This window comes from Paroedura picta, chromosome 2 (genome assembly GCF_049243985.1).
Source record: "Paroedura picta isolate Pp20150507F chromosome 2, Ppicta_v3.0, whole genome shotgun sequence".
NCBI lineage: Eukaryota > Metazoa > Chordata > Lepidosauria > Squamata > Gekkonidae > Paroedura > Paroedura picta.
Window position 1 is genome coordinate 89,304,073 of NC_135370.1, and position 17,951 is coordinate 89,322,023.

At 43.4% G+C, this 17,951-nt stretch overlaps 2 protein-coding genes across 5 annotated transcripts in view; one reads left to right on the plus strand and one right to left on the minus strand.

Moving 5' to 3' along the window:
• Positions 1-16: 16 nt before the first annotated feature.
• Positions 17-9,654, plus strand: TSSC4 (tumor suppressing subtransferable candidate 4). Of its 4 annotated transcripts, XM_077321523.1 has the most exons (4): positions 17-183; positions 4,566-4,677; positions 5,233-5,303; positions 7,925-9,654. In XM_077321523.1, the coding sequence occupies exon 4, from the start codon at positions 8,011-8,013 to the stop codon at positions 9,061-9,063; it is 1,053 nt and encodes a 350-aa protein (XP_077177638.1). In that variant the 5' UTR covers positions 17-183; positions 4,566-4,677; positions 5,233-5,303; positions 7,925-8,010; the 3' UTR covers positions 9,064-9,654. The 4 variants fall into 4 exon arrangements, with proteins under 4 accessions (XP_077177638.1, XP_077177640.1, XP_077177637.1 ...); XM_077321525.1 differs by lacking the exon at positions 5,233-5,303; XM_077321522.1 differs by lacking the exon at positions 4,566-4,677 and having other exon boundaries at positions 18-183.
• Positions 9,655-12,417: 2,763 nt separating this feature from the next.
• TRPM5 (transient receptor potential cation channel subfamily M member 5) overlaps positions 12,418-17,951 on the minus strand; it is a 45,376-nt gene continuing 39,842 nt past the window's right edge. Inside the window, exons 23-24 of the mRNA XM_077321521.1 lie at positions 17,406-17,496; positions 12,418-13,382 (exon numbers count right to left, since the gene is read on the minus strand). Coding sequence (XP_077177636.1) covers positions 13,279-13,382; positions 17,406-17,496 — 195 coding nt within the window. The 3' untranslated portion in view covers positions 12,418-13,278. The remainder of the gene's footprint in view (positions 13,383-17,405; positions 17,497-17,951) is intronic.

The following is a 17,951-nucleotide window of genomic DNA, read 5'->3' on the forward strand; positions in this document are numbered from 1 at the left end:
CGGCTTTTGGGGATGTGTAGTCCTGCCAGTGTGGAGCGAGCGGCGCCTTCTATGGAAGTTCGCATGAGGAAAGACTACGTCCCGGCATGCCCTGCGTCATCAGCGTCGAAGGCGGTGGGCTGCTGCTGCAAGCGTTCGTGCCGAGCGGCGGGGGTGCATTTGTCAGCTTTGGCTGCAGCAGAGGTAAGGAGGCTGCATAGAGCGATTGCCGTTGGCGGGTGAGGAAAAGTAGGGGGACACCTAAGAAGAGCTCTGCTGGATCAGAACTCCGTCCACTCGGCTGTCCGGCTTCCTACAGGGAAACCCAAAGCTGGGCGCGGAGGCACTAGCCCCCTTTCGCCGTTGCCCCAGCAGCGGGTACACTGTCTCTCACCGTGGAGGTTTCACTTGGTTTCACCTTATGCCTCCGGGAAAGCTCTCTAGGCCATCTTTTGGTTGTTGTTGTTGTTATGTGCGAAGTCGTGTCCGACCCATCGCGACCCCATGGACAATGATTCTCCAGGCCTTCCTGTCCTCTACCATTCCCTGGAGTCCTTTTAAGTTTGCACCTACTGCTTCAGTGACTCCATCCATCCACCTCATTCTCTGTCGTCCCCTTCTTCTTTTGCCCTCGATCGCTCCCAGCATTAGGCTCTTCCCCAGGGAGTCCTTCCTTCTCATGAGGTGAACAAGGTATTTGAGTTTCATCTTCAGGATCTGGCCTTCTAAGGAGCAGTCTGGGCTGATCTCCTCTAGGACTGACCGGTTTGTTCGCCTTGCAGTCCAAGGGACTCGCAAGAGTCTTCTCCAGCACCAGAGTTCAAAAGCCTCAATTCTTTGACGCTCGGCCTTCCTTATGGTCCAACTTTCGCAGCCATACATTGCAACTGGGAATACCATAGCCTTGACTAAACGCACTTTTGTTGGTAGGGTGATGTCTCTGCTTTTTAGGATGCTGTCTAGATTTGCCATAGCTTTCCTCCCTAGGAGCAAGCGTCTTTTAATTTCTTTGCTGCAGTCCCCATCTGCAGTGATCTTGGAGCCGAGGAAAATAAAATCTGTCACTATCTCCATTTCTTCCCCATCTATTTGCCAGGAATTGAGAGGGCCGGCTGCCATGATCTTTGTTTTGTTGATGTTGAGTTTCAAGCCAACTTTTGCACTCTCCTCCTTCACCCGCATCAACAGGCTCTTTAGTTCCTCTTCACTTTCTGCCATTAGAGTGGTATCATCTGCATATCTGAGGTTGTTGATATTTCTCCCTGCAATCTTGATCCCAATTTGTGACTCCTCTAATCCCGCATTTCTCATGATGTGCTCCGCATACAAGTTAAATAGGCAAGGTGACAGTATACAGCCTTGCCGAACTCCTTTCTCAATTTTGAACCAATCCGTGATTCCATGTTCAGTTCTCACTGTTGCTTCTTGACCTGCATATAAATTTCTCAAGAGACAAATAAGATGCTCTGGTATTCCCATCTCTTTAAGAACTTGCCACAATTTGTTGTGCTCCACACAATCAAAGGCTTTAGCATAATCAATGAAGCAGAAGTAGATGTTCTTCTGGAACTCCCTAGCTTTTTCCATGATCCAGCGTATGTTGGCAATTTGATCTCTAGTTCCTCTACCTCTTCGAAATCCTGCCTGTACTTCTGGAAGTTCTCGGTCCACATATTGCTGGAGCCTAGCTTGTAGGATTTTGAGCATAACTTTGCTAGCATGAGAAATGAGTGCAATGGTGCGGTAGTTTGAACATTCTTTGGCATTGCCCTTCTTTGGGATTGGAATGTAAACTGACCTTTTCCAATCCTGTGGCCATTGCTGAGTTTTCCAAATTTGCTGGCATATTGAGTGTAGCACTTTTACTGCATCATCCTTTAAGATTTTGAATAGTTCAACTGGAATGCTGTCACCACCACTAGCTTTACTGTTGCTCAGACTTCCTAAGGCCCATTTGACTTCACATTCCAGGATGTCTGGCTCCAGGTCAGTAACTACCCCACTGTGGTCATCAGGGATGTTAAGCTCGCTCTTGTATAGTTCTTCTGTATAATTTTGCCACCTTTGCTTAATCTCTTCTGCTTCTGTGAGGTCCCTACCATTTTGGTCCCTTATCATACCCATCTTTGCATGAAACGTTCTCTTCATATCTCCAATTTTCTTGAAAAGATCTCTGGTCCTCCCCATTCTATTGTTTTCTTCTGTTTGTTTGCACTGTTCATTTAAGAAGGCATTCTTATCTCTTCTAGCTTTTCTCTGGAATTCTGCATTCAATTGGGTGTATCTTTCTCTTTCTCCCTTGCCTTTCACTTCCCTTCTCTCCTTAGCTATTTGTAAAGCTTCCTCAGACAGCCATTTTGATTTCTTGCATTTCTTTTTCTTTGGGATGGTTTTAGTTGCTACCTCTTGTACAATGTCGCGAACCTCCGTCCATAGTTCTTCAGGCACTCTGTCTATCAGATCTAATTCCTTAAATCTATTTGTCACCTCTACTGTATATTCGTCGGGGATATGATTTAGTTCGTACCTGAGTGGCCTAGTGCTTTTCCCTACTTTCTTCAATTTAAGCCTAAATTTTGCAACAAGAAGCTCATGATCTGAACCACAATCAGCTCCTGGTCTTGTTTTTATTGCCTGTATAGAACTTTTCCATCTTTGGCTGCAGAGTACATAGTCAATCTGATTTCTGTGTTGACCGTCTGGTGATGTCCATGTGTAGAGTCGTCTCTTGGGTTGTTGGAAAAGAGTGTTTGCTATGACCATTGTATTTTCTTGACAAAATTCTACCAGCCTGTGCCCTGCTTCATTTTGTACTCCAAGGCCAAACTTGCCTGTTATCCCAGTTATCGTTTGGCTTCCTACTTTAGCATTCCAATCCCCCATGATGATAAGCACATCATTTTTTGGCGTTGCTTCTATAAGGTGTTGTAGGGCTTCATAGAACTGATCAACTTCATCCTCTTCAGCAGCAGTGGTTGGGGCATAGACCTGGATCACTGTGATGTTGAATGGTTTGCCTTGGATTCGAACTGAGATCATTCTGTCATTTTGGGGATTGTATCCCAAGACTGCTTTTCCTACTCTCTTATTGATTATGAAGGCTACTCCATTTCTTCTGCGAGATTCTTGTCCACAGTAGTATACCTGATGGTCATCTGAATTAAATTCACCCATTCCTGTCCATTTTAGTTCACTGATTCCTAAAATGTCGATGTTCAGTCTTCTCATTTCTTGTTTAACCACGTCCAGCTTGCCTTGATTCATGGATCTGACGTTCCAGGTTCCTATGGAATAAAAATCTTTACAGCATCGGACTGTCTTTTCGCCACCAGTTACTTCCACAACTGAGCGTCCTTTCGGCTTTGGCCCAGCCGCTTCATTCATTCTAGCGCTACTCGTACTAGCCGTCTGCTCATCCCCAGTAGCATATTGGACACCTTCCGACCTGAGGGGCTCATCTTCCGGCGTCATATCGTTATGCCTATTGGAACTGTCCATAGAGTTTTCATGGCAAAGATACTGGAGTGGTTTGCCATTGCCTTCTCCAGTGGATCACCTTTTGTCAGAGCTCTCAGCTATGACCTGTCCGTCTTGGGTGGCCCTGCACGGCATAGTTCATAGCTTCACTGAGCTACGCAAGCCCCCTTGCCACAACAAGGCAGCGATCCTTGAAGGGGGCATCTTTTGGTATAAACGCCATAAACGGGATGCTGATGGATCGTGCATTGCGTGTACATCATTTTGTGCCTTCTGAATCTGTTGCAGGCAGCTTCCTGGGACGACTGTGTGTTTTAGTATGTCTGCGTGTGTGTGTGTGTGTGTGGGGGGGGGGGGGGTCTTTGATCCCATGCCACCATTTCTCTGATTTTATTTCAAACATCACAGTTTGATCAACTGATTAATTTCCTAGTCTGACCTTTCCCAGGGTCTTGGGACAGGTTACTGCAACTTTTCACTAAATGAGAAGCATTTCTGCTTACAGAGACCACAATAATGCTCAACTCTTGTACTGCAGTTGAGGAAGTTCCAAATGTCTCAGAGATGCTGTCACTATCTTATCAGTCCTTGTATCACCTATAAACCTGCTAATTTTATCCTGTTAACAAGCCCTTAAATAACTTCTGCTTTCCCTGAAAGTGGATGACTGATTTTTATGTTTGGGATTGAAAAATAATTGAACCATAGCAAATGGTGGCCTTGGCTGGAGAAAGGAAGATTTTCTTTTTAGTCATCTCTCACTAGAACTCTATGGAGTTACTTCCTCTGCCAGGCAGCTCTTTAACTAAAACCCACCTTCTGGTTGTCAGCTAGGTCGCTTTGTGTAGGTAACGTGTGGAAGTGGAGGTACTGGTGAATGGAAGGTTTTGCTATGTGCAAGAGATGCAAACCAGTGGTTTGTTATCCTTTTATATTCCAAAGTCCAACTTACAAAAATATGCTGACAACTTGTACTTCAGGCCTAAGTATTAACTAAAAATACGAATAAATAAATAAAGTAAGATAATGGCAAAACCAGAAAGATACTTTGCTGCAAGAAGATGAGCTGGAAGAGAAAGAAAGTAACATGCTCTTTGGTTTTCCCACAGATGAGATAATAGGGGCCAAGACTAGTATGGACGATTCTGAGGGGAACTTTTCCATTCAGAGAGAAGCCAGCCTATCTCAATTCTGTTCTCATCTGGTCACCGCAAAGAACCTGTGAGTCTTTCCAGACTTTAAAAAAAATCCAGTTAATTGCCCATGAATTACTTTGTTTTTTGTTATCTTACTGCCCAGGCACCCAAAGACTCAACTTTAAAAAAAATCCCTACACAATGTAGTCCCCATCCCCTTCAGCCTTTGGATTTGGTCCACTTATTTTGCTGGAGAAAAAGTGGTAGCTCAATCTGACTCATTTCTTTTCTTCCCATTTCTCACACAAGAATTTTCGATAATAAGAGTTATACTGGTACCTGTCTTATGAATTCTGCTGGTAGAAAGTCATTTAGATGGTTCTGGTTAAATGGCATTATTCTGGTCTCTGTAAGTCATGTAGCTGTGCAGGTTACAAAGTGAAGCTGAGTACCTGTTTAGCTACACTGGCATCTTTGAAATATGTGCAAAGGATCTTCCAATTTTAAAAAGAATTTTTTTTAATGGTAAAAAGACTAGCAAGCTACACCTATCAAATGATGAGTACTGTTGACATACCAGAAACTTGCTATTCCGTACTATTTCTTTGCGTTGATGACATGTCCGCCCTCTTACTGCCAGGGTACGAGATCTAAGAACCTTGGTGGCTTTAACTGACCCAGAGGATGAGATACTGGTTCAAACTCCAGATGGTGAGTGGCTAGTAGATTTTTCCATGCCTATTTACTGTCACCATAAAATAGTACCTGAATTGACTCTGTCCAGTACAATTCTTCTCTCTCAAGAAATTAGTCATTAGAATCTAGAAGATCTGCTTAAAAGAAGTATTTTAGGGTTATTGAATATATTCCCAGCAGCTGAATGACTGCAGGAAAAAAGTAATGTGTGAAATGGCCCTTGGGAAGTAGTGCATTTAAAAAAAAAATAGTATGTATTTGAAATATTTATGCTTCATCTTTCTATCATAAATGGCACTCGCAGTAGTTTATAGTATAAAAGTTAAGATTAAAATATATAAATAACAAATATAAAATATAAAAACCTAGCAGCCACCTCAAAACTCAAAGAAACATTTCTCCCTCCACAAAAATCTAATGAGAATTAAGCCAGTCAAAGGCTTAAACCCAAAAGTCAGTCATAAAATCAGTAGTGAAATCACATATTAAAATTACACATTAGGGAAAACAAATGCCAAAATAACCTGTAATTTGACATTGTGTTTCTAATATTCTGGATGGCAAAGCTGAGGCAAAATGACTGGGGTGAGGAAACCTCCTATGTTAGGGGCCACAACTGTAAAAGACATGTTTTCCATAAGCATCAGACTTTCTTCCCTTAATGTAGTCACCCGTTGCACAGCACCATCATTTGGTCTAAAAGCACAAGCACGCTCATTCAGGCAACAGCAGTCTCCCAGAGATTCAGGCCTCCCCAATTCACAGCTAATATACTTAAGCCAGGACTGGTATTTCATCTTGGTCTCTGCATCAAGCTGTAAACTGCCCCAAGCCCACTTGTGCAGAATGGCAGTATAAAAATCAAATTATTAATAAGTAAATTATGCAACAGTAAGAATCTTTGCAATCTTCTAACTTGCAAGCTTCTAAACTTCACTGGCCCCAGTGAAGTTTAAAGTACATGCTGAATAAAAGATGCTGGCTCTCGTGTATACCGTAGAAATTTAGCAAGATTTGATAGCTGTTTGATAACTGTTTTAAAGGTAAAAGTATCCCTTGTGCAAGCACCAGGTCATGTCTGACCCTTGGAGTGACGCCCTCTAGCGTTTTCATGGCAGATTCAATACGGGGTGGTTTGCCAGTGCCTTCCCCAGTCATTACCGTTTACCCCCCAGCAGCAAGCTGGGTACTCATTTTACCGACCTCGGAAGGATGGAAGGCTGAGTCAACCTTGAGCCGGCTGCTGGGATTGAACTCCCAGCCTCATGGTCAGGGCTTCAGACTGTGTGTCTGCTGCCTAACCACTCTGTGCCACAAGAGGCTCATAAAAAAAAAACTGTTTTAGGAGGGTTTAAATATTATTCATGCCATATTTTAGAGTTGAGCACAGTCCTAGCAAGCATGGCTCTACAAACTCCAAGAGCCCTGTTATATACTGGCTTTAGTTTATTAAATGGTAACCACATGTATGTATATTTGGGAGCAGAGGGCAAATGACTAGATGTTAAATTACTTGCTGAAGATGTCATGAATGGTAAAAATCTATCTGGACTGGGTCACATTTCTCCCCCCCCCCCCCGCCCCTCAAATGAAAGTCCTTTTTTTTGGGGGGGGGGCAATTTACAACTAAACATTAATGCTGGAACTTGAATGCTGCATTGGATGTTCTTTTGAAACAAAGTGTGTGGAGGGAATAAATACAGCAAACAGCTCTCAAATGTTGGCAGATCTATTCACTAGCACATTCTCAAGATTATTTTTAAATTTCTCATTTAGAATGAAATAGACTGTAAATCTATATCCAGATACAGCGCTTGAAAAACAGCTGAGCTGAAAGTGCTTTTAACATTATAATGTTACCTGGCCAATTGCACTATGTGGTTTGGGGATATAGAGTTGACTTTGTTAAGCAAGCCAAGGAGTCACAGTACCAGATTCTTGTCTTCATTCTACAAGTCTTCTTTTTTAAAGAAAGTCTAGTAAGTAAGCTGTGTTGATAGCATATTACAACATCTATGTTGTTTAGAAATATAAATTAAAATATTATTAACAACAAAAGGGTATAAAAATAGAAACTATTTAGTTATAAAGATGGTACTGTTGAAACATCTATGTTTTTGTTGGTATTTTCAGCTTTAAACTCTTGATATGAATGGAAGATTCTCAGGGCAAGCTCTCATTGTATTTTAGGTTTTTTATTTAAGAGATAATCAGTCTCACTTTTCAGCTTTAAGAAACTAACAGAATGATTTAAAGCAATATTTGTCCAATATGAAATAGAAGTACCATATTTGCCGGCGTATAAGACGACTGGGCATATAAGACGACCCCCCAACATTTCCACTCAAAATACAGTACTATGGGCAGCTATGTCTATCCCAACTAAAGTGCACCGGGCGTATAAAACGACCCCCCCCACTTGGAGGCATGTTTTTCAGGGGGGGGAAAGTAGTCTTATACGCCAGCAAATACTGTAATAAAGCAAGCACCAAATAATACAGTCAAGTGAGCGTAGCCAATGGAGTTCTTTCAGAATTAACACATATGATCTGCCTGCCTAATCTCAGTTAATAATCTGGCTGCATTGTTTTGGCAAACTTTTCAAAGCTAGACTGAATTGTTCCGTTTTGTTTCAGGTTTTAAACTCCCTGGACAACTGGAAAACTTAATTTGCTGCATCAGGGCCAAAGCCAAGTTAGCATAACCAAGTAATTGCCCAAAGATGGGAGATGAAGGTGCTGGTGAAGCTTTTGTGGGTATAGTGGCCGGTGGGGACAAAGATTATGAGGGTGTCCTTCCCTCAGACACAGTTTCACTGAGTGATTCAGATTCTGATGAATTTGGGTTCCCAGATGAGGCTGAAGTTGATTCTGTGTCCCCTGAAGAACCCCTAGCCTTGGATGATGTGCAAGGTGGTTCAGATGGAAGTGGTGGCCCTCGCGGGTCACCTGTTCAACCATTTCACCTGAAAGGCATGAGCTCAAGCTTCTCCCAGCGCAGCCAGAGCATCTTTGATTGTCTAGAGGGGGCAGCCAAACGTGCAGTACCCTCACTGTCTGAAGACAATGTTATTGATGGAAGGTTTAAGCGCCCTCTGCCTCCACCCAGCCTTTCAAACAAGATTCCTGCAGAAAATGTTGGAAGACAAAGCAGGCAACTACTGTCTCCTGCAGTGCCTGACTATGTGGCACACCCAGAACGCTGGACGAAGTACAGTTTAGATGGTGTTTCAGAGACTAGCGATAAGGTGAACAGATCGATTGCCATGGAGTTTCTGGAGGGCTTGAAGAAGAGCAGAGAAGAAGAACGCACTACTCGTTCTGAATGTTACACCCCGTCTTTCAACCAGGATCCCTCCAGCTCTGGAGTTGGAAGGATCGTCTTTACCAAACCATCAAAGGTGGTTTTAGATGTCTCAGAAAGAAAAAGAGCAGCTGTGGAGGAAGAGGAGGAGGAGGAGGAGGAGGAGGAGGAAGAGGCAAAGCCTACTGATACAAAACAAGAACTCAAAGGAAAGCCACAAAAAAAGTATAGCAGCCAGAAGGAAGATGAAGCAGTTGGACTAGAGCATTTAGATAGTGGAGTAAATGAAGTGGAAGAGGATAAGCCATTGAAGTTGGAGGCACTGGGCATTCAAAAAGGGCCTGGAACAGAGTCTGCTGAGGCACGTGAAGATACAACGGTGGTAACGGTGGGATTCCATGGCAGCAAGAAACGGAGCAGGAAACATTTCCGACCCAAAGCCAGCCTGGATGAAAAGGAGGAAGATTCCTAAAGAATATGAAGAAGTGATATGTGCATATTCATTCTAGCACTTTTGCAGAGAAGTTTCCTTGATGTTTTTCCGTTGCCAGGTTTGCATATGTTGGGCAGCTTGTTTGTTTTGTTTAGTATTCTTTGAATTGTGACTTAAAATATTCCTTCAGTTCCATTTTGCTTTCCTAAAACATCCCTTTGTGCTAGTTTGAAGTGTTCTAGAGATGCTTATAAAAGATTCAGTAACCACATAAACTTTTGTCTTTTGAGAGAAGGTCTGTTTATATAACCTGTTTTAAGTGGGGGAGCAGATCTTATGGCCCAGTTCTGATTTTGCAGTTCCTGAGATTACTGTTGAAGTGTTGCTTTGACTCCACTATTTGTATACTCTTTGTTAACTAATATCCCATCCCTAAAAAAACTTGACTGGTGGATGATTGGGATCATGTTCAGTGAAGGCTTAATCTGTACCTTTCCATTCTGCCAGGGAAAGTAAAAGCACACTAAAGGACAAACTGTATCCCGGGGAACCACAAACAGGAAGATGTATACATGCAGCGATGACATGACTGGGGGGGGGGGGGGGGCAATAAATGCAGTCTGAATTTTACCGTGTTTCTTTTTAATGTGTGGTATTTGGTGAAAAATTGGAAACATAGAGGAGAAAGTTAGAAAAGGTTAGCAGAGGTGGAGGGGGGGGCAGCGGCATCTAAGCAAAAACTTACTTTGCAACTAGGCCAGGGTTCATTCAGTTGTGAAACATGGGGGAAGGTCAAACCTTCTGAGTTTTCAACTTCCTTACTTCCCTATCTAAAAGCTGTGATCTAAGGTTTAGGGGCTTTGTATTGGCCTAAGTGAATCTGTTTGGGAATTAAGGGTCATAAGACAAGCTTTCCAAAAACCCTTCCTGGGATTCTTGTTGTATTTCTTAGTCTTCAGAACTCTGGGTCACTGCCTTGTCTGTGTTTCTGAGTAATATAAGCTGGTAACTAGCCATGATTCTCCAACTTGCTCTGTTCATTGCAGCATCAGCTGCAAGGATTTTTTTAAGGAAAATATAAAGCTGTAGGAGGTATGTGAATCACATACATAACATGTCACTACCACTAATGGGTACAATTTCTTGCATGTGTTTGTTATGCAGAGATGCATTTAGAAGCCAGGTAGAGTAGGAGAAAATATTTGGAGATGGGAATTTGACAATACTAATGCAAAAGACTTGAGTTTTTGAATTGCTGAACTATTCTTGTGGAACTATGCTTTTCGTCCTGGGGTTTTGCATTTTATGCTTGCTTGTTCATTTTTCTTCCACTGTTCTCTCCTTACGCAGCATGCTTCAGCCTGTAAAGATTGATCCTAGCAGCTGTCCTTTGCTTGTCAGGCAGCAGGGGTAGTGCTTTGGTCAGGGTCACTGAGGGACGGTTTGCCTGGAATTCAAATATGTAGGGATTCCAGCAGTCAAAAGGGGGGAAAGTAGCCACATTAGTGCATAAGACCATAGTAAGACTTCAAATCAGCAACTTATTTTTAAGAAATATTTTTTATTACTGTCCCATGGATATTGATAGGTGACATATACATGTAGGGATATGTCTAGAAATGCTCTGGGATAGAGTTTTCTCTACTGCATTCCCCCAGCTGCCTGGAGTACTTGAATGCTCATTTCCCAGCAATTGCCTTTTCCTCTTACAAAGAGTAAAAGGAGCAGACATCTAGTTCCTTCACTACCTGATCGCAGCAGGTACTCATTATAGTTATATAGGTGGGAAATAACAGTGCTACTATTTCAGTTGCTAACTGGCATAATCTCCAAGCAGCTAGGGCAGAAAATTGCTCAAAAGTACCTTGCACACTATCTACCTGGCCTACATTTTTTAAAAAAACTGGATCCTGATCGCCATAGCAGTTGATCCGAGACTTGTGGCATGTCAGCAGATTTGGGAGCTCCAGAGCTTTTCTGGTTTCCCCCAGAAGACTGGGAGAATTCTGCATATATTTTTCACTATATTTTTACTCTCTCATATTCCTATCTCTCACATCCCTAAATATTGGAGTTGCTTTGCAGAACAGAACAAGACTGAACCAGGCACTAGAGATGACTGTTTAGGCTTAATTGAATGCTGGATGGATCTACAAGAAATTTAATTATGAAGAACACTTGCAGTTTGCACTATTGAAGAAACATTATGTTCCTTTTTTTTTTTAAACCCCCTTTGGTCAGAGGCCAACACTTTAATCCACCCCTTGCCAGGCCCTGTTTCTGCAGTGACCACTTCCAGAACCATTAATGGCAAACAAAGCTGTAGATTTCTGAAGGAGAAATCAACTTGCAACATATTAAACTATAGTTGTATGCACCGGTGAGAGAGAGAGACATTGCCCAAGGAATGGCACTGAGTTCGCCCAAGACTATGTATTTGGTTTGATCTGTGTATTGGTGAAAGCTGAATGAGTTGAACCTACCAGTGCCTTCATTACCAAAGAGCGGTTACTACTTGTAAATCCATCCATCTTGATTCAGAGCCTTAATGTGCTTAATTGTCATTGCAAAAAGAAGGACTGAAGGAAAAACAAAGGTGGGCTGAGGCCACTGATTTTGGAGCACCAACCAACTCCAATCATTATTTTTGAGACCCTGCCTCCACGGATGCTGGTTTTCTCCTTGGAGTCATTTCCTTTTTCAGTTTTGTTCTCAGCTGCTGGTGATTCAGGAATCAAAAGCTTTTGCTTTGATGAAATAGGGAGAGTTGCCATCTTTTTTTCCATACCTAGGACCCCGTTTTGATTACCTTGTGAGGTAATTAAGAATTGTGAGAAATAAACTTATATTTTCAATTTTTGTAATTGAGGACCTAATTATATACTGCCTCCAGATTTCCTTTGGATTCTAGATATTATTGGAGGAATCGAAGGTTCAGCTTCATTGTATCTTTTTTCCACAGCAGGCCTGACAGCTGCATTACCATCAGAAAATACTTCAATGCTAGGAAGAGTTTGACGTGTTGAATTTGTTTGCCATGCAGCTGTTAAAGGCAGGAGCTGTGCCAAGATAGTCTGGCGATGCTTGTGGGTGTCTTTGCCTGAGTGCTAGAGATGCCAAGTTCTATTGAGTACAGTATTTATGTCTGAGTGAGTATTGCAGAATTCAAATCAAAATATAGATGTGCCACATGAATGCAGAGGAAATTTTACTGCTGGGGGGGGAAAAACCTCTCAAAAGTAGTTCACTTTCTGCTTTACTTTCAGAGAAAGATTTGATGGCCCCAATGGCTTATTTATGATAGGCATACATGATATATTGAAGCTTACAACTATAGGTTGAATAAGTATTCCTCTGTTTGATCAAAACCCAGTCACTCTCAAGTACTGTATTCTCAGACATTGGTTTATTCTCATATTGTTTTACATTTTTAGAATGGGTTTTCAGCTGTTTTGCACAAAAAAGCTCTAACAGATTCACATTCTACTAGGGCTCAGCTAGTATGCACTGAACTATGCTTTTGTTTTCAACTATCTACTATTCTTAAATTCTAGATGACCCTGTTCATAATCTCAAACTAGCTTCAAGAGAGAAAAGAACCACAGATAAAAAATGAGAATTTATCTTTATTCTAGCTTTTTCTAGTTTGTGTTCTAAAAGAGCCCTAAACTTCTATGAGAATCAGATTATATTGGACTAAAGCAGTTCCTAGGTGTTGGTGAAGGCAAAGTAATAGAAGTTTACTTATCATAGGTAATAGCCATGATGTGTTTTGAGGAAATTACCAGCAGGACTAATGTGGACCAAAGTTTGAAAGGAAGAGCACAGCAAGCAGCCTAGTACTAGTGTGACATGCCATTGCCTCTAAGAACTAGGGGAAGTAAACAAAGTATTTGGTAAACATTCTGAGTGCTGCTACAAGTATGGGAATGAACACTTAAGACTATTACATGCAGTGCTAAACACCGAGTGGTGTTAGGCTGGATCCCGGCAGCTGCTTAGTTCAATCTTGCCCCATTTTCCTCCTTACTGCAACTCCCGCTACACCTAGCTTTATACATGCCATGTCAAGGGGACCCACCCTCTTCCGTTTTTTAATCAGCTGAAAATCTCATTTGATCCAACTGATATATGGCTATTGTAAGGCACAGAGATATATGGTGCCATTAAACAAAAACATCCTTTAGGAAATTGACTTTTAGGCATATTCTTCAATCAACAACATAAACATTATTTGAGCTTTGGGAGTGAGTGTTAATTATCAATATACATCATGTTATCTTGAAGACGATCAGTACAGTCTCCATCTTCATTCCGTTCTGGTGCAGGCATTTGATCAGAGCCAGGATTTATGAAACCTAATGGGATGTTTAGAATGAAAACATTTATTAAACACAGGAATTACTGGGCTAAACTACCTGATGTGGTTCCTTTTAACTCTAGTCATCTATATTCTTCCTTTTAAAAAAACCTCAATTTTGTTCCTCTGTACCTGTTACTAGACAGCTGTAGAGAATCACAAGCCGAGGACTCCTTCACTCTTTCCTATTCTTAAAAGATTGCATAGGTTCTCCTTTCCATCAGCCTATCATTATAATATATACTAGGGACCAAACCCGTTGTACTTGTAAATACAACAGGCGCTAGGTGTGCTTTTGGCTTCCTCCCCCCCCCCCCCGGGCCAAGAAGCACACCCGCGGCCTCCTCGAAGGCTGGACTCTGAGGCATTGTATGATTTTGAAGTCCCACCTTCAAAACTCCAGGAATATTTCCAACCCAGGGGTAGCCAACCTACAGGTGTGGCCTGGAGAGCTCCTGGAATTACAGCTCATCTTCATAGTATAAAGATCAGCCCCTCAGGCAGAAAGGGCTACTTTGGACAGGGTTGTGGTAGAGAAGAAAAATTTAAGGCTTCCCACACAGGTTGTTGTTGAACTGAAAGACTTGAGGCCTACTGCACAGGGTTGTTGTGCAGATGAAACAGGAGACAAAAGAACCTCCGCAACAGCATCCAGTATCGTCTGCAGAGTAACACTGTGCAGTGGCCTCAAATCTGCAGAGAGTTGCAAAGAAGAAAGACACATGGCTTGGCTGTGTCTAACCCCCGGCCCGAGCAGTATTTTAAGTGAGAAGGGGCTTTTCTGTGGCCTCCCTGTCAGCCGTTTGGCAGAAAGAGAAATCCCCCCCCTCAAAAGGAATGCCCACCCCCATGCCCTGAGACTCCCCTGCATTGCTCTCGGAAACGCCTCAGTCAGGGGCTGTTAAAGGCTCCTTCCCAGCAGGCCTGGAGGGGGAGCACTCACCAGCCTCCAGCCAGCTCTGTCAGAGTTCTGAGGCAATTTACAGTTGGACATGGCAGTTAGGACAGCCTTGGGGCAAAAAGGGCTGGCACAGCCTGTCCAAGCCTCTGTTCTCATCCCACCTGGCAGCCCTACTGCCCTCTCCCTGCAGTGGTCAGGAGCAGACTGGCAGCGATATCTCCATATTGCCACTGGCTGGGCTGAGCAGTCAGGTCGGGAGGCGCAACTGGATGGAACTCTGGTCTGTCCTGGTGAGGGCCCAATCGGGAGGCACTTTGTGCCTTCTGATTATCCCCTCACCCGAATTGTGTCAGTCTGGGGCCAATCGCTGGCCCCTGTTTTTATCCTGGACTCAGCCCATCCCCCTTAGCCTTACTGTTTTATTTATACCAGCGTTCCGCAAGCTTGCACCTGCTGCGGACCACTGCTCCGGAGTCCGGGGAGAGGGCGGCCTGGGGGCCCGCTCACGTGTGGCAGCCCCAGCGCAAGCGCGGACTGCCATGCATGCGCGTTTGTGCCCGGCAGGGGCGCAAACGCACATGCGCGGCAGTCCACCGCCATGCCGGCGGCCACGGCTCCCCCTCCCGGCCCCTCTGGGCCGCAAGCAAATCGACCGCTAAAGCTTCGGCGGCCGATTTGCTCACGGCCTGGTGAGCTTCTCACTTCGGGGGGGGGGAGGGAAGAAGGAGCCGCAGCCCGGCGCCAAGGCCTTCACGGCCCGCCACTGGGCCGCGGGTTGGGGACCACTGATTTATACCACTCCCTGAGCAGTTAACAGATTATTTTTGTATCATATTTTTTGGATGATGTTTTAGATTTAGATTTTTCTGCAAACTTGGAGCTTTTATCAGGTTTAGAGAATGATAGGTCTTGTCTCTCCATGCCCCCAGGTCTCTGAATTTAAGTATTCACTGGATGGAGCCATATTGAAAATGAGATCTTCTGAATTCTGATCCACTCTAGAAGGATAACTATCTTTTCCCTCTTAATAAAACAGTAAGGGGTGTTGGACTGGGCTCAGTCCGTGATGAGGAAGGGCAACAATTGGTCCCATGGCCCTGGACTGACTAGCGGGGGGGGGGGGGCAATCGGAAGGCATGAAGCGCCTTCCGATTGGCCCCTCACCAGGACAGACCAAAACTCCAGGGGCAATCTGGAGAAATGGCTGCCAGTCTGCTCCTGACCACCAAAGGGAGTGGAGGTCAGTAGGGCTGCCAAGGGGGGTGAGAACAGAGGCTTGGACAGGCTGTGCCAGCCCTTTTCGCCCCAAGGCTGTCCTAACGGTCATGTCCAACTGTAAATTGCCTCAAAACCCTGACAGAGTGCTCCCCCTCCTCCCCCTTCAGGCCTGCTGTGTAGGAGCCTCTGACAGGCCCTGACTGAGGGGAGGGAGGCCTTTCCAAGAGCAATGCAGGGGAGCCTGAGGGCCTTCCTTTTGAGGGGGGGGACTATCCCCTTCTGCCAAACAGTTGGCTGACAGGGAGGCCACAGAAAAGCCCCTTTTCACTTAAAATACTGCTCTGGCCAGGGATTAGACACAGCCAAGCCATGTGTCTTTCTTCTTTGCAACTCTCTGCAGGTTTGAGGCCGCTGCACAGCGTTATTCTGCAGATGAAACTGTTTTTTTTTTGTCTCCTGTTTCATCTGCACAACAACCCTGTGGAGTAGGCCTCAACATTCAACCCCATGCCCTTACAGATTGGACAACTCCTCCCCTTCCTCTTCCCACTGCCAAGCTCTAGCGCCCATTGTATTCTTGGATACAACGGGCTTTGCCCCTAGTGTTACTATATTGCAGCTAGGCAAAATTCATAAATGATCCATTCACAACAACAATTGTTGGCAATGCTTACTTTCTACATATGACAGGCCAGTTTAATAGGTGTAGTTTGCCACTGTAGTGTACATTTCTCTCCTACTCCTTGGGTTAAATTAGTTTAAGCATTGATAGGATGATAGTATCAATTATTAGTGTTACGTGGGTAACATATATAAATAGACTTTATACAGAAATGTCAAAAATATTCTTTACTTCATTTTACATTGTATCATGCTTCCCCCCCCCCTTTTTTTGGTCATGTTGTTTCCATTTATTTATTTATTCTGCTCTGTAACCAGGAGCAAAAAAATTAGATCTGTTCAACTTGAAGTTGCCATAAGAGTCTTCATTACTGTTTCTGATCCAGAGAACAAATGTCCTTGTGGCGTTTGACTCAAAATGGAAATAAGTATTTCTCGTGTTTAGTTACCAAACATACACTGGAGCTCCTGCAGTTCTTTAGATCATAGGAGCAACAGCTGTCAAATTTATAGGGGGGAAAGTCTGGCTTTATGCAACGAACAGTTTGGGTTGAATGGCTGCATGGACATGTGAATTCCACATTAGCCACTGTATTTGTAGGGGCTGTCCCGTTTGTTTCCGTCTCAAAACCTATGCACCTGCATCCCCCAACTGCATGAGGAGAGCAGTTTCAGCAGTGCTGAAGCTAATGGCAGAGGCTCAGCATGGCCCAGTGAAACTAAAGATCAGGTGCTGTACCTTTAATTCTGAGGCTTTGCTGATCAATTCATAGATGCATTTCATATTTGCTGTTATGATAGTCTGGAGCCAGGATTTGTAGTCTATTACTCAATGCACTGCTTACCATTTATGCAGTATTTGCAAGTGTTTAGGGTATATCACAAACTCAATAAATACTTTCACTCATTTCATTTATTTAGTGAGCCTTCAAGATAGTTAGGATTGCATCATTCTCCCTCCATTTTACCTTCACAACAGTCCTGTGAAACAGCTGAGGTTAATAGAGTCACTGAATCAAGATCACCCAATGAATTGTATGGCTGCATTTAATACTGAAAGGTAGAACATTAGTATTACTGCCTGCACACTGCAGATCTTGTTGCTGCAGGCTGTCTGCTACTTAACTGTACAGTCTCTGCTACTGTACCGTACTGGTTATAATATAATGCTGTGCTGTATAGAACTATTGTATTGCAAAAGGAAAGACTGATTTCCATTATATAAGCTTTTATTGTTAGATTTCTCTTATTCTAAGGGACCGTGGTCAGCATCTTACTCACATTTGTAGTTCAGAGATGGTCTTTCACAAAACAGGCTGGTTTTGGTTATGGTATCTGCCACTGAGGAAAGGATAACTGTGCAATAGTTGATCTACAAAGTAAAGCGTTCCAAGAGCAATGAATTCCTCTACCATTCAAAACACACAGTGGCATTGCAGTAATGAAGAGATCCACAAAGACAGAACTTCCTAAACTTATCCTTTTAACGTTTTTGCCATGGTCTGTATAATCTCTGAGCAACTAGGTAAGGACTGCCATTTCAGTGAATTATGACAAGAGATTCTAAAGGCAGCTTGATGTATTTGTACTTCAATTTCAGTAGAGGTCAGAGGAAATAAATTTTTGCCAAGGCTTAAACTGAACAGAAAATAAAGACAGAAATCCCTAGAAACAATACTCAAGTAGAGAAGTGATATGAAGATCATCTGTACACCGCCCGTGGCGCCGCGGGCACCACGGACTAAATAAAACTGTAAGCCCTCCTGGGGCGGGATGTGTCCGGGATGAGGAAGGGTCCGGATTGGACCCTTCCTCATGACAGACAAT

Bases quoted from the DNA above. Each gene is read 5' to 3' on its own strand.
- TSSC4 (XM_077321523.1), top strand. From the start codon at position 8,011: ATGGGAGATGAAGGTGCTGGTGAAGCTTTTGTGGGTATAGTGGCCGGT.